Source organism: Spea bombifrons, chromosome 11 (assembly GCF_027358695.1).
Source record: "Spea bombifrons isolate aSpeBom1 chromosome 11, aSpeBom1.2.pri, whole genome shotgun sequence".
Lineage (NCBI taxonomy): Eukaryota > Metazoa > Chordata > Amphibia > Anura > Pelobatidae > Spea > Spea bombifrons.
The window spans coordinates 23,301,928-23,325,583 of NC_071097.1; the positions used below are offsets into that span (position 1 = coordinate 23,301,928).

At 34.9% G+C, this 23,656-nt stretch overlaps 1 protein-coding gene across 1 annotated transcript in view; it reads left to right on the top strand.

Moving 5' to 3' along the window:
- PCDH15 (protocadherin related 15) overlaps positions 1-23,335 on the top strand; it is a 280,874-nt gene extending 257,539 nt beyond the window's left edge. The window contains exons 19-21 of the mRNA XM_053451264.1: positions 1,791-2,096; positions 3,823-4,047; positions 23,013-23,335. Of these exons, the coding sequence (XP_053307239.1) occupies positions 1,791-2,096; positions 3,823-4,047; positions 23,013-23,183 (702 nt within the window). The 3' untranslated portion in view covers positions 23,184-23,335. The remainder of the gene's footprint in view (positions 1-1,790; positions 2,097-3,822; positions 4,048-23,012) is intronic.
- The last annotated feature ends 321 nt before the right edge of the window (positions 23,336-23,656 follow it).

A 23,656-nucleotide genomic window follows, 5' to 3' on the forward strand; every position in this document is an offset into this window, starting at 1 on the left:
TATAAAAATGCAATTATTATTGAGAATTGTAATGGGTAGTAATGACATTATGAAATAGTGAAATTATAGTAATTATAGTATGACTGCTTACTGTGATTAATAAGTATCAAATACTGGAAAGGAAATATAAACTGCCTAGTTTGATGTTGATAGCTATATTGGTCTCAGAGTTCCTGTGGCTTACATTTTGTCATCCCTTCCAGCTATGGACTTCTTTTTTTTTTTTTAGTTTAGTTTAGTTTTTTTGCTGTACCTTTTTTTTGCTGGACTTGATGTTGAGAAGCCCTAATCAGATGCATTTACACCCTCCCAGCCATAAGACTGGATATGACGCCATATCCCTGTGTGCTGTGTCTTAAAAGCGCACAACGCCTTCTAATGCAGACTATTGAGGCTGTGCCGAGCCGGTCAAAGGAGATCAAAGGTCTTCCCTGTAACCGGCTCATTGAGCAGCGGGAGCCGCCCCTGGACCTGCCCCTGGACCTGCTGACCTATTTTTGTCCTGGGCCAGAATCAGTTACTGGCCCCAATGGACTTTGATATTTTTGATGTTTGATCCTTCATATTATACTCGTAGAGGAGGAACTCTGATTTAGTTATTGTTCAGATTAGGTTTTAAACTGTATGTTATATAACTGGTGCTTTTCCACACCTTTTTTCCATAAGATATTTAAGGTTTTAGTTCTATATTTCACAAGGGTGCTTTTTTCCTTTTTTAGTGCTAGGAACTGTATCCAAAGGTCCTGTGTTGTTTCAGGAAAGTATGCTTTTTTGTATTTATTGTTGGTATCCCCCCCCCCCCGAAAAAAATTGTATTTTATTTAATGCAAATAGGGTTTTTTTTAAGTATTATATAATTTGTAAAAAAAAAAAATGTGAAACGCGAATTTATTTTTATGGCATTGGGCAGTGTAATGGAAGAAGTCACCTGTAGGTTGCAATTCGACAGGTATTTGACGATCTTGACCATTTCTCAAAAAAGGGCAAGCTAGTTGCCAGTTGGAAATCCTTCCTGGGCGTATAGAAAGCAATTTCTTTCAGGGGGAAGTATGTATTCTGACAGCCTTGTCTGCCCTCTGACATCATGAGCAGACATATCTAGACAGATAAACTGACAGTTAAAGTATCAGAGTGTTTGCAAGGAGGGCTCTTACATTTAAGGGAATATAGGGAGCAGGCATCTTCCCCTCTGCCAGCCTCAACACAGCTAACCACTAACCTCTGCGTTTCCAGTCTGTCTGTGTGTTACACTAAATAGATAAAAAAGAGACACATAATCCTAAAAGTAACCAAAATTAATAAGGAGGGAACCAAAATTAACAAATAAAAATAAAAAATAGGCAGAAAGAAGAAAAATCATTGGTGTATAAATATATAATATACTGTTTATCTTAACCTAATCTGTCTCTATGTTAACATCTTCAATCCTAGAGTGAAAAACTACCAAATATTTGCTCAACGTCTTCACTGCTAGAGTAGAAAACTTAAGTGTGTAGAGTTAACTTCTCTAATGCTGGAGTGCAAAATTTTGTGATGACATAATGGAAAAAGTGTGCCATGTGTGGCATCATGACAGCAATGTGGGCGCTGTTACTGACATGTTATGTTGTGGTTTTTTGGGTTTTTTTTACATTTTGAATTAGCCAACATTACCTGTAAGTGATATCATTTTACGGTATATAAGTATATATACCATATATTTATTTAAGGGAAAATTTTTTTTGAAAAGTGTTCAAAAAACATTCCAAAACTTCTCCTATCTTACTTCTTTTCTCTCATATTCCAATTAGGCAACAGATCCAGATGCTGGAATCAATGGTGAGGTCCATTACAGCTTGGCAAACTTGAACAATATTTTCCGTATCACACCCAATGGCAGTATATATACATCTGTAAAACTGGACAGAGAAACAAGGGATAGTTATGAACTTGTGGTTGTGGCAACAGATGGAGCGATGGATCCTCGACATTCTTCTCTTACACTGTTTATCAGGGTTATAGACATTGATGACAATAGCCCTGTGTTTACAAATGCTTCATACTCTGTAACTATTCCAGAAAACATGCTGCCTGGTACAATTTTTTTACAAGTACAGGTGAGTTGTATAATACGTTGATTCACAATTAATTTAATGTCGTTGATTGATATCCTAGATCACAGTGAAATACATTGTATGGTTGGTTTTCAAGATGGGTTGCTTGATGAATGGTTTAATAGGGCATTATATTAAAATACAATTCCTTATGCAAGAGATGTAGCCAGATCTTGATTTGATGAGCAACTTCTATTGATTTTTCATGGAATTTTATTGTTTTCTTAATCATACATCAGATTCTAATTACAGTTATATCTAGCTGCAGCTGGGTAATAAACATAATAATCTCTATGTCAGGATACTAAATAAGCTTATATATTTAGTTTGACAGAAGTCAACATTTGAAATGATTTAAATACTACTGAAACTGAGATAAATATTTGCAAATTCATATTCGTCCTTTCTACTAATATCACTTATTCATCAAATAATGTGTCAACGTTTTTTATCTTACACCTAAAAAAATCTTAAAAAATTTCTTAACCCCTTAATGACAAAGCCTGTACATGTACGGGCTCAAAATGCATTGTTTCAATGGGTTTAGGGACTGCCCATTGTCCTTAAGGGGTTAAATTATTCAAACCTAAATAGCCTATCTATAGAGCCTATAATCATACAGTGCCTTATCAGGCCAGCCTATACGCCTTGTACACATGTCTGGGCATAGGGAAAGACAGAGGGGTCTTACATTGCTCACCATGTATTATTGTTAATAAGATGAACTGGGCTACTGATCTGTTTTTATCCTGCACTTTATTGCATTTTAGGACTTGTTGTCTGTAGAAGTTGGAAAGTTTAAGTTTGTCCATCGCTGGGTTTTTGTTTACCGAGCTACGTACCGATGTACTTCACCCCTTCCACATTACCTCGGTAACACTTAACACTATATAATCCCTTGTGATTACAGAAAAAACATGGAAGATCACCACCCAATGCACAAGGTCTTGGTAATAGGCAGAGTTGTGAGTTTATTAAAAGAAATAGAAAGGTTGATTGACAACTCCGCTTCACTAATGTTTCTACTTCTTATAATGCAAACTGTCTTTGTTGACATAGGGGTCAAAAACCTTGTAGAAAAGTTTGAGAACTAAAGTAAAAGAGTATTTTTTTTATAAAGAGAGGATTGTGTATTGTTCTTTTGAGAAAAAGAAAGTTTTATTAACAAAAAAAGAGAGAAATAAAGAAAACCTAAATGCTTATAATATCATCGTTAAATGTAACTTCCATTAATTCCTAGCACACTTCTTATATGCATTCTGTGTGTACAAGGGCCTCTGAGCAATCTGGGGATGTTAGAAAAATCACAAAAAAAATATATATTTTTTGTGTTTAAGGTTAAAGGTGCATTCAAGATAATCTGACTATAAATATAATGAAATACAAACCAGTTTTATTTTTATGTGTCTGTTCCAGGAATAAAAAATAATACAACAGTTTAAAATCAATTCTTATCAAGTTGAGAGACTGCAGAATTCGCACTAACTGTTAATGTAAAAAATTCTGATAAATATCCACTGAACTGTTTATATTTTCTACTGATCAATGCATTAAAATAACCCCTAAGAAAAACGGAAAACAAGTGTTAGCATGCAATTCTGCTTTTGAAGCCTCACTAAAACTCAATACATATATTTTCACTGGTTCAATTATTCTTGCCCTTCAACCTCCTTTATTCACCAGTTTTGTCCGCTTTGATTTCAATATTGATCTGTTTATTCTGTTTCAGGCAAAGGATGCTGATCTTAGTGCTAACATTACTTATCGGATAAGATCCCAGGAAGTTCGGCATCTCTTTGCAATGAACCCTTCAACAGGAGAATTATCCCTTCTTAAAGCCCTCGATTATGAGTCATTTACTGGTGTGGAGGCAGCATACACATTTCTTATTGAGGCTTTGGATGTCGGAGGAACCATGCCCCCTGGGCTTGCCACTGTTACAGTAAGCGTTAAGGTAGGAATTTAACATTTTTTATAACTTTATGATATGTTAAACTTCTTTTCACATCGTTATTTTTTTATATATTTGTATCAAATCTGTATCTGCAAATCCAGAGTCTCGGTGAAAACAGCATTAGTAGCAGAAAAGACAGAGGTGGTTCTGCCACTTTTTAGTTCTCCGGTCAGATTTCACCTAGAGTATTCTGTGCCGTTCTGGATACCCCCATCTCCACAATGACATTGATATTCTAGAGAGAGTTCAGTGATGGGCTACTAAAGTGGTAAATGCTTTACAGCATAAAAAATATCAGGAAAGACTGGGGGATCTAAATACGTACAGCTTGGAGGAGGGGAAGATAGAGGGGATGTGATAGAAAATACAGGAGGGATATTTATTTCAAAGGAGGAGAATTATTAGGACAAGAAGTCATAATCTAAAATTAGAGGGTCAGAGGCTTACATGTAATATAAGAGAGCAAAGAGGGAATTTAGACATGCATGAGGTAGCCATATGATTATCCTGAATATAAAACAAGAACAAGGACTAATTTAAGTCCAAGTTTTTATATCAGGAAAAATAAGTAGACGGATGGGTTTAATGGTTCTTATCTGTCGCCAAATTTTATGTTTCAATATACTAAAAAGATGATGCTCGACTTTGTGCACCAGTCTATTTTTTCATATATTTGTGTTTATTTTTATATGCCTAAAAGGAAAAAATGGAATGTTTCATGGAAAAATAGTTAGTCTATTCTTTGTTGAAAACCAATGACAGATGTAGCTTTGACTCACGGGCCAGGCTCAGCTCAGCTGCTCAATTAAATAAAACACCAACACACAATATGGGTTTGAAAAAAAATCACAGCCGTTTTATTGAACAGTCATTGCCCCGTAAACCCAAACCAAAACTAACCTATATTCACAAAAATGTCTGCTGTTACTCCATAATGATGAAAGTGACATAAGAAATACATTTATTTTGTCTGAAATATAAACATTACTTTTTCACATTCAGCTGGACCTAAGTCAAGAACAGCATTCATTAGAATGAATGGACTAGTTGGGAGTTTCTAATGCAGTTGACTAGGTAAAAGCCATTAAAGCAAACAAGAAAAATAAGTTGCTTTTGAAATATAATTTACCTTTAGACTTTAGAGGATTTCAATGGACAATCTCAGGGACAAATAAAAATCAAGGGACAGAAGTCTTAATCAACCACTCGTTAGAGATTTATCTCCAGCATTGAATGCAACCCGTTATTACAAAGTTGTATAATTTCTAAGTATCATTTAAATGATTAAATTGGTTTAATCAAGGGTTACTATTGTACAAAGTTCCGGGTACAACCGGGTCAAGAAGTAGTCTACAAATAATGTTGACTTGTCAATACTACAGGTAAAATCCTAGGCAACTCAGTAACAGATTTGAATGCTTTGTCATTTTTCATGTGCTGCAATACTCATTGGGGACTTGCTTTGCAATTAGTGGCATTAAGTGGCTTAATCCACTTAATGTTAGACGTAGAAACATAGAATATGTCAGCAGATAATAACCATTCGGCCCATCTGGCCTTATCTATATCTAGGATAGCTCTACGCCTATCCTATGCATGATTAAACTCCTTCAATGGATGAACATCTACCCCTTCTGCTGGAAGGTTGTTATAACAGTAAGTGGCAAACCTTTTTGCAATGGGGCTGGTTATCACCTCGGCAGCCATGTCCGTGTACCTGCAAAGAGAGTCTTGGCCAAGGCTTACCAGCAGCTTTTCCAACATTTAAATACTGTAAAAATTTTGGGAAATAATGTATTTATGATAATACTGTTTTAACTATGTATCTATGAATAGATGAACTTGTCCTTAAAAATATGTATACATATACAGAGGCTTCCATCTGTAACATGTAAACTGTGCATATGTTTGGTACCTGAATCTAACTATTGACAAAAACACCAAAAAATGCCTCGCTTACCGTGGGGAGAAATGTGTCCCTACACCCAGAAGTCAAATGGTTTAATGTTAAATGTGTATTGCTTTTAGGTGGATTTCCACACACTATTGATTCTAAATATAGTTGCCGATTTTAGCTATTTGTCATACAGGCAAATAAATTCTGCTCAAAAACATGTAATAATTGACATTGATGTGAGTTGCTGCTTTGTTCTTGGGATGTCGTTAAAACTTATAACTAGAAAAGCTTAGTACAAGGAAAAGTGAAATATGAGTTATTAAGTAAAATGAAGTACATAGAATATAATCATTGATATATATATATATATATATATATATATATATATATATATATATATAATAAAATGTGTGTGTAAGTATTATCATTATTATTGTTATTTTTATTATGTTAGTATATTATTTCCTGGGTACTTCTTTCATTCGTATAACCTTTAACTAGGTTTTTCCAGCACCAGTATCATGTTGTTGGTTAGTTATTACCATAATAAAACATCACGTTTTAAGGTTCCTTCCATGATACCACATGCTCCTCGTAATAAAAAAAAAGGTTGGTCTCAACATTGATCTCTGTGCTCACCACTAGATATCAGAGACAGCTTCATATGTTGATAGACTCAAGAAAAAGAAATGACTTTTATGGGTAAAGGGTTTAGTATAATAAGACAAACATGGATAGCGCATGATGACAGCTTATGGTGCATTAAAAGCTTTTTAAGCATCTCTCTATAAATTTAAGATCTGCACTGACAGGAATAGATGCTTAAAAGTGACAATTAACTCTGTAGCATTAAAAGAGCCATATCTTTTCAGGCATAAGTGTCACTTATTGTCACTTATATTGTTCTAGATCACAAATACCAGGAATATACCATTAGATGTATAAGTCACTGACTTTTCATGTATGACACTGTCTGATTACTTACTGGACTATCTTCAAATGGATGAAATATTGATTAATTAACTTAAATATCCCATAATACATAGCCTTACATAAAAAGTTGTTACGTGTATGTGGTTGCAACACGACAACATATCAATATTATATTATAATAAATCTAAAAGTTAAATATTGTCACTTGGAACTGTTTGTAAATATTTGGAGTATGAGACTTTTGGTAGACATGAAAAGTGTTTTTGTTTAGTTCTGGGGTGCAGACAACATTAAATTCGTTTTCGGTTTGTATGCCAATAATAGACTTAATGGATTTACTTTAAATATTACAAGCTATGTTGGTTACTTGCCACAGGCGAACTACCATACTTTCTTGTCTTCAAGCATAATACACCTTGGTCTGTAAATAAGTTAACTTGTTCAAGAAGGAATTTTCTCAGTGACGTGATAGTGACCAGTTATCAGCTGGTCCACTTGGCCTTAGTTGCCCACAGTCTACATGGAGTCTTGAAGTTGATAAGTTTTATTGGGCCAACACAGACCTCAGGTAGACCCAGAGGCCGCTTCTGAAGATAAAGCTTTCCCTGCATGATTAAATTATTTTGTTGCCAAGTCATATTAATTTGTGCTGCTTAAATATCTATGTATTATAATGGTATTTTGGGTAGTTAGTTCTAATATTGCTATTAGTCATTAAGGATTATATTTCAGAATAATATGATGAATAACTCCAGTCCCGAAAGGCTGCAATGCAAACAGGTTACGTACATGCTATATCAAATCTTGAGCACAGGCATCACAATTAAAAAGTCATTCAATTACTTGCAATTTTTACTTGAAATTCCTCCTTTTCTGACGCCCATGAACAGGTTTGAAGTCTTTCTCTGCGTTGCATACAGAAACATAAATAAAGAGATGCATTTTGACTTGTTCCTTAGCCCTGCAGTGTACGTTGTAGACTCTTTAAACCCTTTTTTTCATATTGTAATAACATAACAGTACATTTCAGCACTTAGAATTTATGTAAATCCACAGTATGAGAGCAATTTACAGAAACGATGTATACATTATAGCTTGTAACGGTGGCAGTTGGCATCTAGTTATTGTAATACTTTTCCATTTGTGCACGAGATGATTAATAGTTATGTTAACATTGTACATGCCCTAAATCCTGCTTTGTCTCCCCATGGATGCACTAAATGGAACTAGATGACTTCAAAGTGCTATTCAATACCATAAGCAAGTTTGCATTAAGCACAATCGAGTGCAACACTATCAAGAAATATATATTCTCTAGGCACAGATATATAATACATAACACAGGGCTATGTGTGGGAAAACAAGAAGGCGCACGTTTTAAATTAAAATTTAGGAATATAATTAAAATAAAACCAAACCAAATGTCTAGTAATAAATATTCAGTCCAACTCCCCACCTTTTTTTGTGTTTCATGTGTTATTAAAAAGAAGGGGGTATCAGTCCCCCCCCCTTAAAATGTAATTAATCTCAACCTTCCTGTGCCCTGGTAGAGTTGACGGCAGAGTTTGTGGGAGATCATCGGTTTTAGCTCCTTGACTTCACAATACATTATGAAGGGCAATCCCCAATGAGCTTTTGCTGCATGAAGGGCTTGCCCCATATAAAGTATAGTTAAATCAATTCGATTTTTCAAAGTCAAAACTCTTTGCCCATTAAATGATGCATTACACAGGACCAGCTCAGAAATCTTTATAATGAATAGTAAAGTAAAACAATTTACACTCAACTCTACTGCAAACTCTCCCTTTAGTGTACAGACCCTTTAGCTATTTCATATTTTGTGATTTATGTGTTTTTTTTTCTCATTTCAATTACCACTTAACTACTGGTAATATTCTCCACGCAGTAGCATCTCTACATGCTGAGTCCTTGGCAATTATTAGATTTAATTACCCTTGTACATATATGAATTCTGCTATCTGAGTTATCTCCAAGTACACGTAATTGTGGGGATTATTTTCCTGGTAACGCTTCAGCAACACGAGTGTAAGATTATAATGTATAAATGTTATAATAGTTATCTATATTTCAGTATGAGTGTTCCTTAATTGTTTGTTTTGTTCCTGGAAGAGAACACATTCCAAATGAAAGCCTTATAGCAGGAATCTGGGAAAAATACATACATTTAGTCAATCTATTTTGTCAAGGTTGCTTTTATGTTTGTTTTGATTGTTTCCCTGAAGTGCTGTGTTTTGGTAACACTTTATAAATATGTAAGGCGAAGGACAACTATGAAAGGGATTTATTGTTTTTAAAGTGCTTAATTAAAAACAAAGGACAATAATGCATTAGTATTTTTTGTCAGGGTGACTTTCTTATTTAAAAAAAATACATTAAAACATTCCATACTCTATTACTTTTGGGTTTTCTGTATTTTTTATTTTATTAGTAACCTTTTTTCTATTTTTTTTTGTTTGCTTTTGTCATTTATTCACCTAAAACCCCAAAAGGTAAATGATGATTTAGCTTTTGAGTTGCCTGGGATAATTTAGGGCTCCTGTAATCACACAACCTAATTATATTAGTCCGGCACCTTGTGTCCATAATTTGCGGTGACATTAATTCAGTATGTGGTTTAACATTAAACTACATTAACATCAATATAACCTGTTAATTTACACTGACATCTATTCATACACATTCCCATAAACCTGACTTTTTTTGCCACATTGAATTACCTTTCCAGACCACCTGCGCATATGCCCTTGGGAAGATCACATGAAAAAGATTCTCTAAATTTAACTTGTTGAACTTTCAATTTCAAAGTACTTTCTTTTGTAACAATGGAGCTACCTGCTGGCCTCATCTGACAGGCTGCTTTTATTTTCTTTAACAAGTTAAACTTCAGTTTCATTACAAAGTCTTGGAAATAGCTGGCTGTCGCTATTCAACAAGCAAAACCTTATCTGGGATTGGAATAATGGAAATGATATATATATGGATTAATGGTTAGGGAGACTTTGGAGAAATCTCAATTATATTTCAACACATTATACAGGACCAACCAAACTCTTCCTACAAAAGAAGCTTATTAGTAAAGTGAATTTCATGAGTTGAAACCACAACTCTCTCACAAACTCTCAGAATAAAGTGACTATACCCCATTGTTGTTGTAGCTTGATATTTATCGGCATGTTTCTTCCCGAAACTTCCCATGAAACGCATGCAGGCACAGCACATGTAGTACATTGTCCGTTGCTCAATGATGCACAAGCACTGTTTTCACAAAAACCTTAAACTCTTCAGCTCTGTGAAAGCAAGTTGGACACTGTTAAAGTAGGACAAACTAGGCAGACCCATACTGTTAAAAGTTAAAATCAGTGTAAAAGTGATACAGTGAGTTATGTGCTATAGAATCAGCATCTGGTATCCCAACAAATGTTTAAGTATGCTACATTTCAGTGTTAAAGCATAAGTATTGTTTTCAGTTTGCCATTCTGAGTCTTTCTATGGATCCATTACAGTAAAACATGCAACAGTGGATTGTATGTCTTTCTTTGTCTGCAACATTTTATTTTTGTAGTGGTGCATCACAAATAAAGCGCATTTGAGGTGCTAGACCTCCTATACTTAGTGGTACAAGATTTGTCCAGACCTGAAAGCATGATTGTTTAAGCCTATAGTCTCAGACTCCCACCCTTTTAGACAACATCAGCTTATGGATAATTGTGTTGACCACATCTTTATTAGCATATTAACATAACCAGCAGAAGCTCCAACATGAAACTGCCTGCTAAAATTTTGGTCCTGCTGCATCATGCGGTCAGTGGCCAGGTATGCCTGGCCGCATAGAAGGTAAGCATAAAACTAGTATGTGGCCATACATATCCATCCATCGAGCTCACCTACTTCGTTAGGCATCTGCTGGACTTTAAGTGCCAGGGCCGCCTTATGGTTGTAGTCCGGCCCCTACTGACCACCTTCAGCCAAAGTGAAGCAAACTTAAACACATTGCCCATCCTCAACCAAACTGAAGCAAACAAAGACACATTGAAAATCCACAGCCAAGCTGAAGCAAACTACAACACACTGATCACACTCGTGCAATGAGTGTGGTGTGTGTGGCCAAAAACGATGTATTTTGCCTGAGATTGATGCAGTATGTGTGGCTGATTGTGTTGTGTGCCTATATGTAGTTGACATGCATTGTGTATGTGTAGGATGTTTACCCACATGACATTGCAGTAATACAGGCATTATACTGTTCTGTGATCTATCAGTTAAAATAATTATCTGTACACTTAATGATAGTCAATGGATCAGCAGTTCCATTGTTATGAGTAAAAGAAAGCCGAATCATCATAATTTATCTTAGTATTGATTAAAGACTTTTAACTCTAATTATCTTTTTTATTTGTGTTAGTAGATCCATATTTCCACTTAATGCACTTTTTGCCAACATTTTGAGCAGCATATATACTTTGGTCTGTGTTATCACCTCTTCATCCATATTTAAGATGAAATGTAATTACATTTAATTGCTAATGTGATTTATATGCCAATATAATGTATCTTAGTTTTCTTGTTAATGCCCTTTTGATTGATTCTTCTGTCTTCTGATAAATAATGCACTTCTCTTGTAATTACATTTATTTTTTATTATAATTCAGCCTTCCATTATTTGTATATTGCAGTTATTATGGATCACTGATATAAGGTTGAATCTACATTCTCTTGCTAATGTAATGTGCCCACATTTTCAGATCAAGGACTGGTATCTGAAAATGTGGGCAATACTAGGTTCTTAAATAAGGCTTATGGATTGGCTCTCTATATACCTACAAGTATTATATTTTTAATAGCTTAAAACATTCCTGACCCCAAGCTTAACATTTGTGCCTTCCTTTCTGACTATATATCCATAATATTATGTCAAATAGCCTATTATGATTGAATAGGTAACCACGATTTATTTAGTTGAATTTATAAGAAAACATCGAGGTTTGATGATTTACATTTTAGGTTCCAATAGTTACTAATGTTCACTGTGCAATACAACAGTATGTAATTTTAACTTAACGGATGTTTCCATCATTATTTCTAGTTATACTAGTACAGGTATTTAATTTATGTGTTAAAGGGATCAGTTGGTGTCCGGAACCCTATCCCCCTTAGACATGTCGATGTCTCATTTAGCTTGTTTATCGGTCAAATCCTATGAGAAGTACATTTGGCTAATCTCAAACATCATGGCAGTTATTCTTTGACTAGTGACTAGTTCTGGTGACTAGTTATTCTTTAAGAACATGTTCAAAAGCGACATCTCTATCGGAACACTAATATATATATGTGTGTGTGTGTGCGCATGTGTGTGCATGTAAGTAATAACATTATGATGGGCAGGTACATCACCATTTTATGGTCCAGTTTGAGAGCTGGTCAGTTTTATTGGCTGGAGAGTAACTTTGAATCAATTTTTTGAGGGAACATTTTTGATTTCCCCTACAGGTGTTCTCACATTACACTAACTCTCCTATATGAGCAGCGTCAAAGAGCAGCGTCAAAGAGTAGAGCTAGCACCTAATATATATCGTAGTACAGTCACTATTCTATTTAAAGGAGAACTCATCTGGGATTTAATTCAGTATCTACAACTACAGTTGATCATCTGTAAAAAAAAAAAGGCTTAATATGTAATCCCAGTAGCGTTTCTTTGTTTCTATCTATTGGGTTATATATATAGGAGCATCCATCAACCAATTTGCATAGTTAATTTGTTTGGTCTGTAAAGTAGCGGAATTCTCTGCATGATATTAATGTGCCCACTCATTGTTTAAATATGCTCTAGATCGAAAATGGGTTTTTATTTACTTGAGTCAGGATGAACTGTCTCTGTGATAAGATAAGATTTTTTTATTTTTACATCTCATGAAGAAAATGTTATGTTGCCCAATAAGAAGTATCAACTTCTACTAAAGACTTCCATGAATCAGTAGTGTCACCAGACTAGAAATGCCTTATAGAATAACCACTTTAATGGCTCACTATATTCGTGGATTTAAAGAAAATATGTGGTCAATGTAATATGTTAAAAAAAAAAATCTGGTTCTGGTTATGCTAGTTGAACCATTTACAATAATGTTTTTATTTTTTCTTCTACCCAACCATTATATTTTGTTCTGATGACCCAGCAATTATATAGACTAAAGTTAAAGAACACTTCTCCCTCCTTTCTGAGTTGTGATTGTGTCACACATCCATGTGAAATATTCTTGACATAAAAATAGGGACACAAAGGCTGAGATCTCTGCGGAGGCTTTCTAACATTAAGCCTCAGCTGTCAGTTTATCTTCCTGACACCCGGCGTTTTGAAAACCATCAAATCTACAGGTACTTTAATCACTAATAAAAACTCAGACATGTCATCTAACTGAGCTTTATAAGAAATATTTTTACTTTCTCATTTCCTTGTGAAATTTGAAAAAAAAATATTCACAGTGGAATTACAACAACAGAAAAATATCATATTCTGCATAATAACATGTTTACTCTATAGTACTGATCAGATGCATAATCACTAGACATGGACAGTTTTGCATTTATGTTTTTATCAGCTGTATTTGTACAAAAAACAAAAATGGTTTATGTAATGTCTTACGGTCTCAAAACATGATGGATAAACTGAGGTCTAAAGTTCATATCTGGAAAGGTCCCAGGATTAGCCCTCTCCCCAGCTCTCCCTCTTATACTCCTGATAGGAGGCAACAAGTGGGGTGACTAATATAAGGCCTAGGGGCAGGACTGGTCCCAGTAAGACTTTAATTGGGTATTTGCAGAATGTGTATGGAAATGGGCAGAAACAAATACCACTCTTACAGCTCCTACAAGCGGGTCCTTGTCAGATAGTGCCGATCTTAAATCTTTGTTGATTACAGGCAGGTAGACCTATAAAGGGATGCAAAATAGAATATATCAGGTAGGGAAGACATAGTGTGAATGGCGTATATATGCTATCTTTGTGTTTGTTAATAATAATTCATGGGGATGTTGTAAAATCACAGTAAAGGTTTATTTAAAAAATTACACTTGCAATGCGGGCACCCAATTATTTTTTAAAATAAATGAAATATGTTCTAACCTAGCCCTACGTAAACCACAGAATATGAAACCAAACTATTTCTTAATATTGTCTTTCCAATCTACATTTCAAGTATAATGATTCTTAATTAAGATACTTAGTGTGCTTGCCTCAAGGTCTCATTTTTAACTTATTCAGAGGTCCTTTCTTGCAGTTATTTAATTATCAATATTTATGAGTTATTAAGTTAAATTATGTATGTATTTTATTTACAGGTGTTTCATTTGTACTGACATATGTATGAAAAACTGTTGTAATTTGATGATAATAAATAGGGTTTTAAATGTATATGTAAAGACTCTATTTGTGTTGGATCAGTTACTGTCTGTATTAATGGGAAAACCTGTTTTTGTTTGAATTGTTAATTGGTGCCATAAAATCTGCATGCTGGTAGAAGCATTGCACAAATGGAAAAAAAAAATCTATAAAAGCATTTTACATTAAGTATCAAAAAATGATATTCACAGAAGCATTAGTACAGATACTGACTCACCCAAAGATGCTAATTTGTGAAATTCAGATGCAAATGTAACTTTGCAGAAGTAAAATATATTCATTAATGAGATCTAGCTGTAGGCAAGACGAAATGTTGGTTTGTTAAAAATGTCCTTCATCACTTTAATGGCTTTTGACATACCAATTCTATCTCAAACATCAGAAACTCTTAAAATCAGGGAACAAATATAATTCCCTTTACTCATTAATAATTTAACATTCTGTTGAAAGCTAAACTAAAATAAGTCCTTCCATTGCACAAGGCCGAGTCTATGGTCACTGATTTCTGGATGCATTTTTCTTTTGACAGTGGTACAATATAACTCCCGTAAATACAATGAGCCTTACAGGGGTATACCACAACTTATATCACCACAACAACAACAACAGTGTAACGCCTATCATTATATAGCGATCCAGACACTGAGAGTGCAGAGCACAGTGTATCTCTTATCATTAGATAGCAGGACAGGCAGAGATGATGGTACAACATAACTCCCATCACTATATACTGGGCCAGTATTGACATTTATACACCATAATTCCCATCGCTATATACTTAGAAACTTATGGTTGTATAGCATGACTCCCAGTATTTTATTATCACTTCTTAATTATATATGCTGGGCCATTGGTGCAAGTTTTCCTAGTTTTTACACTAAGTGGTTGGCAAAATGTGTCCAATAATCATACATCATGAAGAGCCAATTTAAATATATAAAAGGATCAGCTACACCACGAATGCAAAATAAACTATAAAAGGTTGGCCCATCAGAATGCTCAAATAAGAATATGGTCATTGATTTATCACAGACCAACAAATTTAATTTTTATGGTGTAGAACAAAAAACAAACTTAAAATTACCAAACTGCGATCAAGTGAAAAAGCATATTGGTATTTATTGACCCACATAGCAGAAATAGATTACAGGTCACACACCATGAAGTCCAGCCCAGACACACAGATTGCATCAACTGGATTTGACAGATTACACTAATAGGATTTGGCCAGCACCCAGATTGCCCTTATACGATTTGACCAGCACACATTGCACACATGGGTCTTGCCCCATCACCCACATTGCACACGTGGGACTTGCCACATCACCCAGATTGCAACGACAGGACTTGCTCAGCACCAAGGTTATATCCAAAAGACTTACCCAACACTCACTTTGCTGCTACATGACTTGCTCAGCACCCAGATTTTATCCAAAGGACTTGAACACATAGGACTTGATCAGCACCAAAATTATAAAAATAGGGCTTTCCTCTGCACCCAGATTGCACACATGGAGCTTGCCCCTGCACCCTAATTGCATCCACAGGACTTGCCTAGCACCCAAACTGCACACACAGGAATTTCCCCAGCACCCAGACTGCATACATGGAACTTGCCCCAGCACCCAAGTTACATCCAAAGGATTTCCATAGCACCCAGGTTGCATCCATAGGACTTGGCCAGCAAGCAGATAGGATGTGTACAGATTACACACAGACACAGGGCTTGCCCAGATTGCACCTGCCGTATTTACCTAGCACCCAGGTTGCACCCACAGTGGCCTCCTCTCAGAGTCTCGAGTCTCCTGTCAGGCTCATGTGCACCAATTATTCATCCTATACCCTTTAGTCCCAAAACAGTAACAGTAAGGAATAGAATGCCAGAATACAAACATATACTCTACCCCTACAAATGCCTGCCTATAAACACACCTGCCTGCCTATACACACATATACACGCACACTTGCCCTTACACATAAACATCTCACCCCTTCAATTTAATCTTCAATGTACATAAGATACCTTAAACTAATAGCAAAAAGGTGAATGATTTACACCGTGCATGCACATGTTCAAGTGCCTATACTGTGTATAAAACATTTTTTGCTGTTGGCAACATCTGTCTCTTTCATTAGATGTTATTCTGCTTAACTGTAGAGTGGATTGTTGTGAATGAGACCAGATTTAAACTTACATCCAAAGTTAAAGGTGATGTTCCTGAATTTGAAACTCATTTAAAATTACCTTTTACACACTCCTCTCTTATCTGATCTTTTATTCAATAAAAAATAAATAACCAGAATAAAGGAATTTTATGCATGGTTCAAAAGTGCTGAGGAAAGTGAGTAATTTAATTTTATACTATATAACCTGCCGTAATCTCTCTCTCTAGAGTTGTACTCAATTACATTTTATTTTTAGGCCTGGACACCAGAGAATGTATATTTAACTACAAATTTCCTTGGATATTTATGTTTATGAGCACTGACATATTGCTCCTTTAAATGTAAGAAAGTAAAGGTCTCAGTAAAATCTTGTATGCAAAGGGCCAGAAGCAGCAATTACATTTAACTTTCTGTTTGGTTAATTTAAATGGATCTTTTTCCAGTTCTTGCAGTTATGGGTGAATTTGAAGAGCCCCCGATGTGTCACTATAAACTTTCTTGAACCTTAAACGATTTTGTAATTAAATCAGTTACCTTTTATTTGGAAATGTGAATGATAAAAGATTTCTGTCAAAACAAAGAAAATATTTTTTTTTCTTATTCAAATAACATTTGCAAGCCTTATTCCATCTCCCATTGCCATCAATGGCTTCATTCGTATTCACCAATCAGTAAGAGAATGCATTCAGCATGCAGAAGTAAAATTGTTGAAAGATTGTGGTTGACTATTCTGACCTCTTTCAAAGCAACACTTTTTCAGGCATATAATTAATTGCTCATCATCATCTTTGTTTGTGGATTTTTAGTTGATAATAATTCAAATAAATATTTTAAAAATAAACCGTGTCTGCTATTGCCAAATAATATAGAGACATGAACTCCAGACGAATGAAACATCTGACATGCAAAAGATAGGACAAACGTAGGATGCTGCTTTGCATATGAATTGTGCGGTTTTAGTAAACATGATCATAAACATCATCCTCATTCTAAAAAAAACTGTATAAAACACAAGGTTTGTTGGCTGTGCGGGTTCTATCAGGCAAATACAGAAATGTTGCTTTCAGACCTTCACGAATGAATAACCTGGGATATGATTGGAAAAAGCCTAGGGTGAAAAAGCATCCATTTTTGAGTATATTCACAAAAAAAGCAAACAGCTAGGAAACTTTTCATAAGTTGATGTTTTATGTAAATAATTATTTAGGCAATATTACATTGTTACCAAATAATCATAAAAAAATATTTGTGTCTTTGCACTTTGTGTTATATCTTAACACTAAAAAAGATAAAGAAACCAAAAACTTTGAACTTAAACTGTGAGACACTCAAGAAAAAAAATATTTGTACTTGAGAGTAAAAGTTCATATTTTAAAAATTCAGGGGTCAAATACATTTAGTGGCTTAGAATTTAAAAGGTACTCTATGACAGGGCTGCTCCATGCCCCTCTCATCAACATTACAGCAAGGACAAGCCTAGGGTTGAAAGTGCCTTGGTGCAGTATTACTTTGGACCCTCATAACTAACATGCATACATACTAACAAGCAAATTCACAAACATGCCTGCATTCTTTCTGCTGCTTCCCCTCTCCATTTCCCAGGTGCTCACTCTTGACTCTCCAACACCATATGCTGACACACAGTAACAATAACACTATTCACTGACACACACACACCATATACACACAAATGCTACCACCTAATACTAACATACACACTCATGTTAACATCTTACACTAACCTATACTTACACACCCTAACACGTCAAAATAATCCCCCACTGTCACAAAAAATGGTTTGATGGGGTAAATTGAATTAGCTGGCTTCAAAGATGTCCCAAATACCACATGGGGCAGAATGACCAGATTTTGGGAAAAAATGGATTTGAAATAGCAAAACGCTACTTATAATTATTGCCCAATAACGTGCAGAAAAAAGCAAAAAAACATAAAAACATTGGGTATTTCTAAACTCAGGACAAATCTATTTAGCAGGTTTTTTCTTTAGTTTTTTCAGATGAGTAAAAGATTTTTCAAATAAAAGTGAGAAAAAGCCCCTTTTTATAATTTTTTATGGTAAATTAGATGATAAAAATAATGGTATCTAAAGAAAGCTCTGCATGTCATGAAAAAAACCAATCAATAATGTGTGTGGGTGCACAAAATGAGAAAGAAGAAAATTACAACTAAACAGCAACACTAAAAAATGTTAAGAGAGCCTTTGTCCCAAAGTGTCCTAGGAAAAAGAAACAGTCTTGTCGTTAAGGAGCTAATGCATGTGTTTTTTTAACTATGCAACTGATTTTGTTTCATTTGTTTCCTTTACAAATGTGTATTTGCGTTTAAAAAGCTCACGTCATTTGAGCTTGTTAACGGCATTTATAATTTGTTCTACTCATAATCATGTTACAATATACTAAACTCATATGAATGCAGACATTTTATACATGTATTTTAGGTAATAACTAAAAACCCCATTCAAAATCCCATTCAGCAGTATTTTAAGGGGTTAATATAGAAAAGACTTTATGCTGGTAATGTCTGACCAGTTAAAACACTATCAGTGAACTTAGGAAACCCTATGTACTGTAACTAGACCGCTGTAATATTATGTATTATCTCCAGCGCTGAGAGTCAATATGTGCTTTCTGTATAATGCATCTCTATAACTGTGACATTTCTTAAAAGTCATCTTATCAACCGAACTATGCATTTTGTAGGCCCAGCTCGCTTTTTTTGCCTAAGCAGTTTTAAATGGAGATTAAAATGACTGGGCTATTTGAGTCTTGCTGTGAGAAAAAAAAAAACAACAAAAAAAATATAACATACACAATTCTGAATTATTATGTATCCATTGTTTAACGATTAAGATTATTCGCTGTTATTTATGACCTAATTAATTGATCGGCGCCTTAGAGTAGTAATGGTTTTCAGTCTTCAAATACATTGTTAGACATGAATGACTTAAATCTAATGTCTGAGGCCTTCAGGGATACACAAATGAATATATCCCGACACTAAATGCTTATACTGGAGCAGGCAGCAGAATAAATGGTGTATTCATCTAAAGGCAAGCTTAGAATTTCAACCTCTTGACTTTCTCCCACAAGAAAAGATTAATTACGTAAACAAAGAGTTATTTATAACTATTATTGAGGTAAAAAATGTAATCTTACTGCTTGACTGATATATGATGGAGAGCATAATGCGTGGTGGAAACAGTTAGGTATCGAAACCTCTATCTCAGATTGCCAACCTGATGAAATTACTATTTTTTCTCTCCTTTATACAAGCACCGTCACACTTAATTTACAATTATACAGGTGAATGACTACTTAAATTACTAGAGGTGGAATAAATGGCTGATTTTTAAAAATGTGTATCTTTAGGTGAGGTTTGTACAGTAAACAGACGCTAATGTGGCTTCTGGCTTTGTACTAATGATGCATGCATGCTTAAATAGGGTGCAATCCCCTTTTTTATATATATATTGTGGCAGTGGAAACCCCAGGTTTCAGAAATAATAACAAAAATTACAGCTGAACTGGCAGTTAGTTTATATTCTCTGCCCCCCCGCTGCCAACGCCACTGCTTTGATAAAGTTAAAACTGAAGGATCCTTAACGTATGTGGGGAAGGCATGTATTAGTTGCACTTGTGTTTAGCTAAAATGATTAACACAAAAAACCTATATGATGCTAGAAACCGGTAGAAACTTTAATCATTCTTTTAACAATAAAAAAATATTTGTAAAATTTAAATTGATGACTGTAATATCAGACCGTTACATTATTACTGTATAGGTTGTGTAGGTTACGTAACATTGACTTAGATATTTCTTCATAGATGAACATGTTTAGAATGTCCTCTAAAGAAGAGTAAAGCCACTTTGACAAGCTTTTAAAGGTGATAAATATGTGTGAAAAATAAAGGCCGAGTTGAGTTATTGCACCCGCTTAGAACATTTGGCGTGCATGTAATGAACCAAACTGTAGTGCAAATTAATATGTAATGAGAGAAAAAGAACTCTCACGCTCACACATGAAACGATAGTATGATAAATACACCCATAAGGTTTTTTTAATAAATATGTAGCTTTTTTTTCTACAAATACTGAAGGTGGTTTGTAGGTTATAGAGAGGTGACAGAAACGTGATCTTTCTATACTAATGCATATTGAAGTAAATCTTTAATATTGTGATTTTTTTTACAAACTATTAGATGAAAATAAACTCTTAAAGCATTTGAATACGATGTATAGGTTCAGTTAGAGATTGGCATTACTTAGGCAAAAAAAACTTTGTTTTTTGTGTGTGTTTTGGGTTATTTGTGCTGTCAGTCACATTGTACCCCACTTTATTATGGATAATGAAGGTCTAGTTACTTGAAGTTAAAAAAAATAAGAAACTAATTAAAGTAAGCTTATTTTAAGAAAATTATATTAATAAGGATAGATATTTGTAAAAATACACCTGTAGCTATTTTCCTTCCAAAAAATGATGGCTTTTATTACTCAAGATGCGTGATAACTAGACATGGGTGCTGGTAAAGTCTTGTTCTTTGTCTTCATATTCTACGAATATTCTCCTGTTCATGGGTTAGTTTCGGGTGAATAATCGTATACGTTCTTCGTATTTTTTTTCTCTTTGCTTTCTGCTGTTTTTTTAGCAGGGGTTAATATGTGGTGAACAGTTAGCAGCAGCTTTGGCACCAGGATTTAAAGGTCCAGAAGAGTGACTCTATTGTTCACTGGCAGGGAGCTCATCTGGCATCAACCAATGAAAAGCAGCTGCTCTTTATTGGTTGATGCCAGAGGAGCCCCCTGCTGGCGACCAATAGTCACTCTTGTGGACCTTTCAAAACCTGGCACCAAAGCCATTGGTCTCCCCACGCCAAGTTGCTCCAAGGTGTACCTTGCCTGCTCTTTGCCAGGGGGAAAAAATCCCGGCTCCTCCCCGGCCAAGTTGCGCAGAGTGGTTGTCTCAAACTAGATTATCTAGGAGATATTTAGGGATTTTGTTTTAACTAATAGGCTAGCCTAGTATATATATATATATATATATATATATATATATATATATATATATATATATATATATATATATATATGAAGCCGAACATGAAGAAACGAAGATTCTTCGTGTTGTGCATCTTTGTCTTTGTGTACGTTTATCCACCACCATATTTGTTTATTCGGTATTCGGCTTGAACAACAAATACTGCAACATTTATGTTCGTTTTCATGGTCTCCCAAATATGAATGCACAAGTGATATCTAAAGATACTGTGGAGGAAAGGGAGCCCAATGCCCCCAAAACGTTGTGCCCCCACCTCGTTACCCTTCCCTGCACTTAATAGGTTGCGGCCTGAGAGGCATGAGTGTTTACTTCAGGAACATTGTATTTATATGGTTGGCCAGAGTTTGATTAGAATACTATTTGTTGCACATAATAAAAGGGAGCAGAGGTAAAGTAGTCAATGAAACTAAACCTAGGGTATTGTGTACAGTTCTAGAGACCATATCTCCAGAAGGATATTGACACATTGGAGAAAAATATCAAGAAAGAGCAAGAGATCTTAATATGTAAAGCTTGGAGGTAAGAAGAGTTAGAAGGGAGATTTGATAGAAACATTAAAAGAGATTTAACAAAGCAAAGGTTGGAAATTTATTTGAGATGAGAAACGTTAGAGGTCATAAACTAGAAGGTCTGAAGCTTAGATGTAATGTATCAAGTTTGCTTTACTTTACTGAGCGGGTGGTAAATAAATGGAACAACCTCCCATCAGAAGTGGTAAGGGCTAGTACAGCGAGGGAATTCAAACATGCATGGGATAGGCATAAAGCTGTCCTGAATCTAAGACAAGACCAAGGACTGTTTATGGTTTAAATCTTTATATCAGGAAAGATGGGAAGGCTAGATGGGTCAAATGTTTCTTATCTACCATAAAATTCAATGTTTCTAACCCAATAATGATTTTCAGCAACCCTTAGCTTTTGCTTTTCTTATATTATAAAGTCTTATAACACAGTTAACTTATAGTTATATAATTAGAATGCTCTGATACTCTTATAAAAGATATTGAATTCTGGCCATCAGTACATTTATGTCTCAATCCATTTGTTTGTTTCATACTAATGAAAATGTCAAGAACAAGGTTTTATTTACCTTGTTGCCACACCTTGTCAAATGCTGATTTATTTTTAAGTTTGTCTCAACATTTTCTCATATATACGGCAGTTACTGGGTCTGGGTAATTTATTGCTATTTAACCCTATTTGACTAATGTGAAAAATCACTAGTCAAGGAAACCTTATTTGGAAATGTGCAGGGGAATTATTTGCAGTTTATATCACATTTAAGAAGTATTGAAAATGTGTCCTTTCCTCTTGGGGTCCAGTCTTACTTTGTACTAATAGAATTGGGAATGCTTTTGCTGACTTTGGTAAATGGGTTTTATAATAAAAAGAGAGATGAATGAAAAACTTTGAAGAAGCCATTGTTGTATATTGGGTCTTTAATCTCATTTCTCTTCCACTTTTAATTATGTTTTTCAGGATATGAATGATTACTCGCCAGTCTTTAGCAAAGCTATCTACTGGGGAATGGTGGCTCCAGATGCTGTTAAGGGCACAGTTATTGCTACAGTTTCAGCTGAAGATCATGATCCACCGGTAAGTCAACTGCTTCTATTAATATACTTATACCCAAGTGAGAAACTTATTTAACCCCCATAAGTGACCCAGCCCTTTGAGCATCAAAGTTGATTATCAAGAGCTCCTCTCAGCAGTAGCTCTCATACATTTTTTATACTTGCTTGTTCATTGTCATTATAGGCTCAGAGGCTGCAATTGCAATGATTTGTCCAAACTGAAATATGTGAAGAAAACTGGTTTTGCAAGGATTTTTTATTTCTTACTGCAGACTTACTGTGTATATAATATAGAAAGAAATGGTTGTGAACGTATAGATGTCTTCAAAATAAAAAACACACATTCTCCAGAGTTGCTTGTTTAGAAACAAAATAGTTTTTTGAGAGCCTTAGGTTTGTTTGCATAGAAAAATAGATATATTGATAGATAGATTGATCAATAGATAGACGTCAATGTAACACTGAATATAACGTTCTTGTCCTTGTGTGTGTGTTTGGGTGTTGGTGTGACAGAGCCTGTCCTGGTGTGTGTGTCTGGGTGTCGGTGTG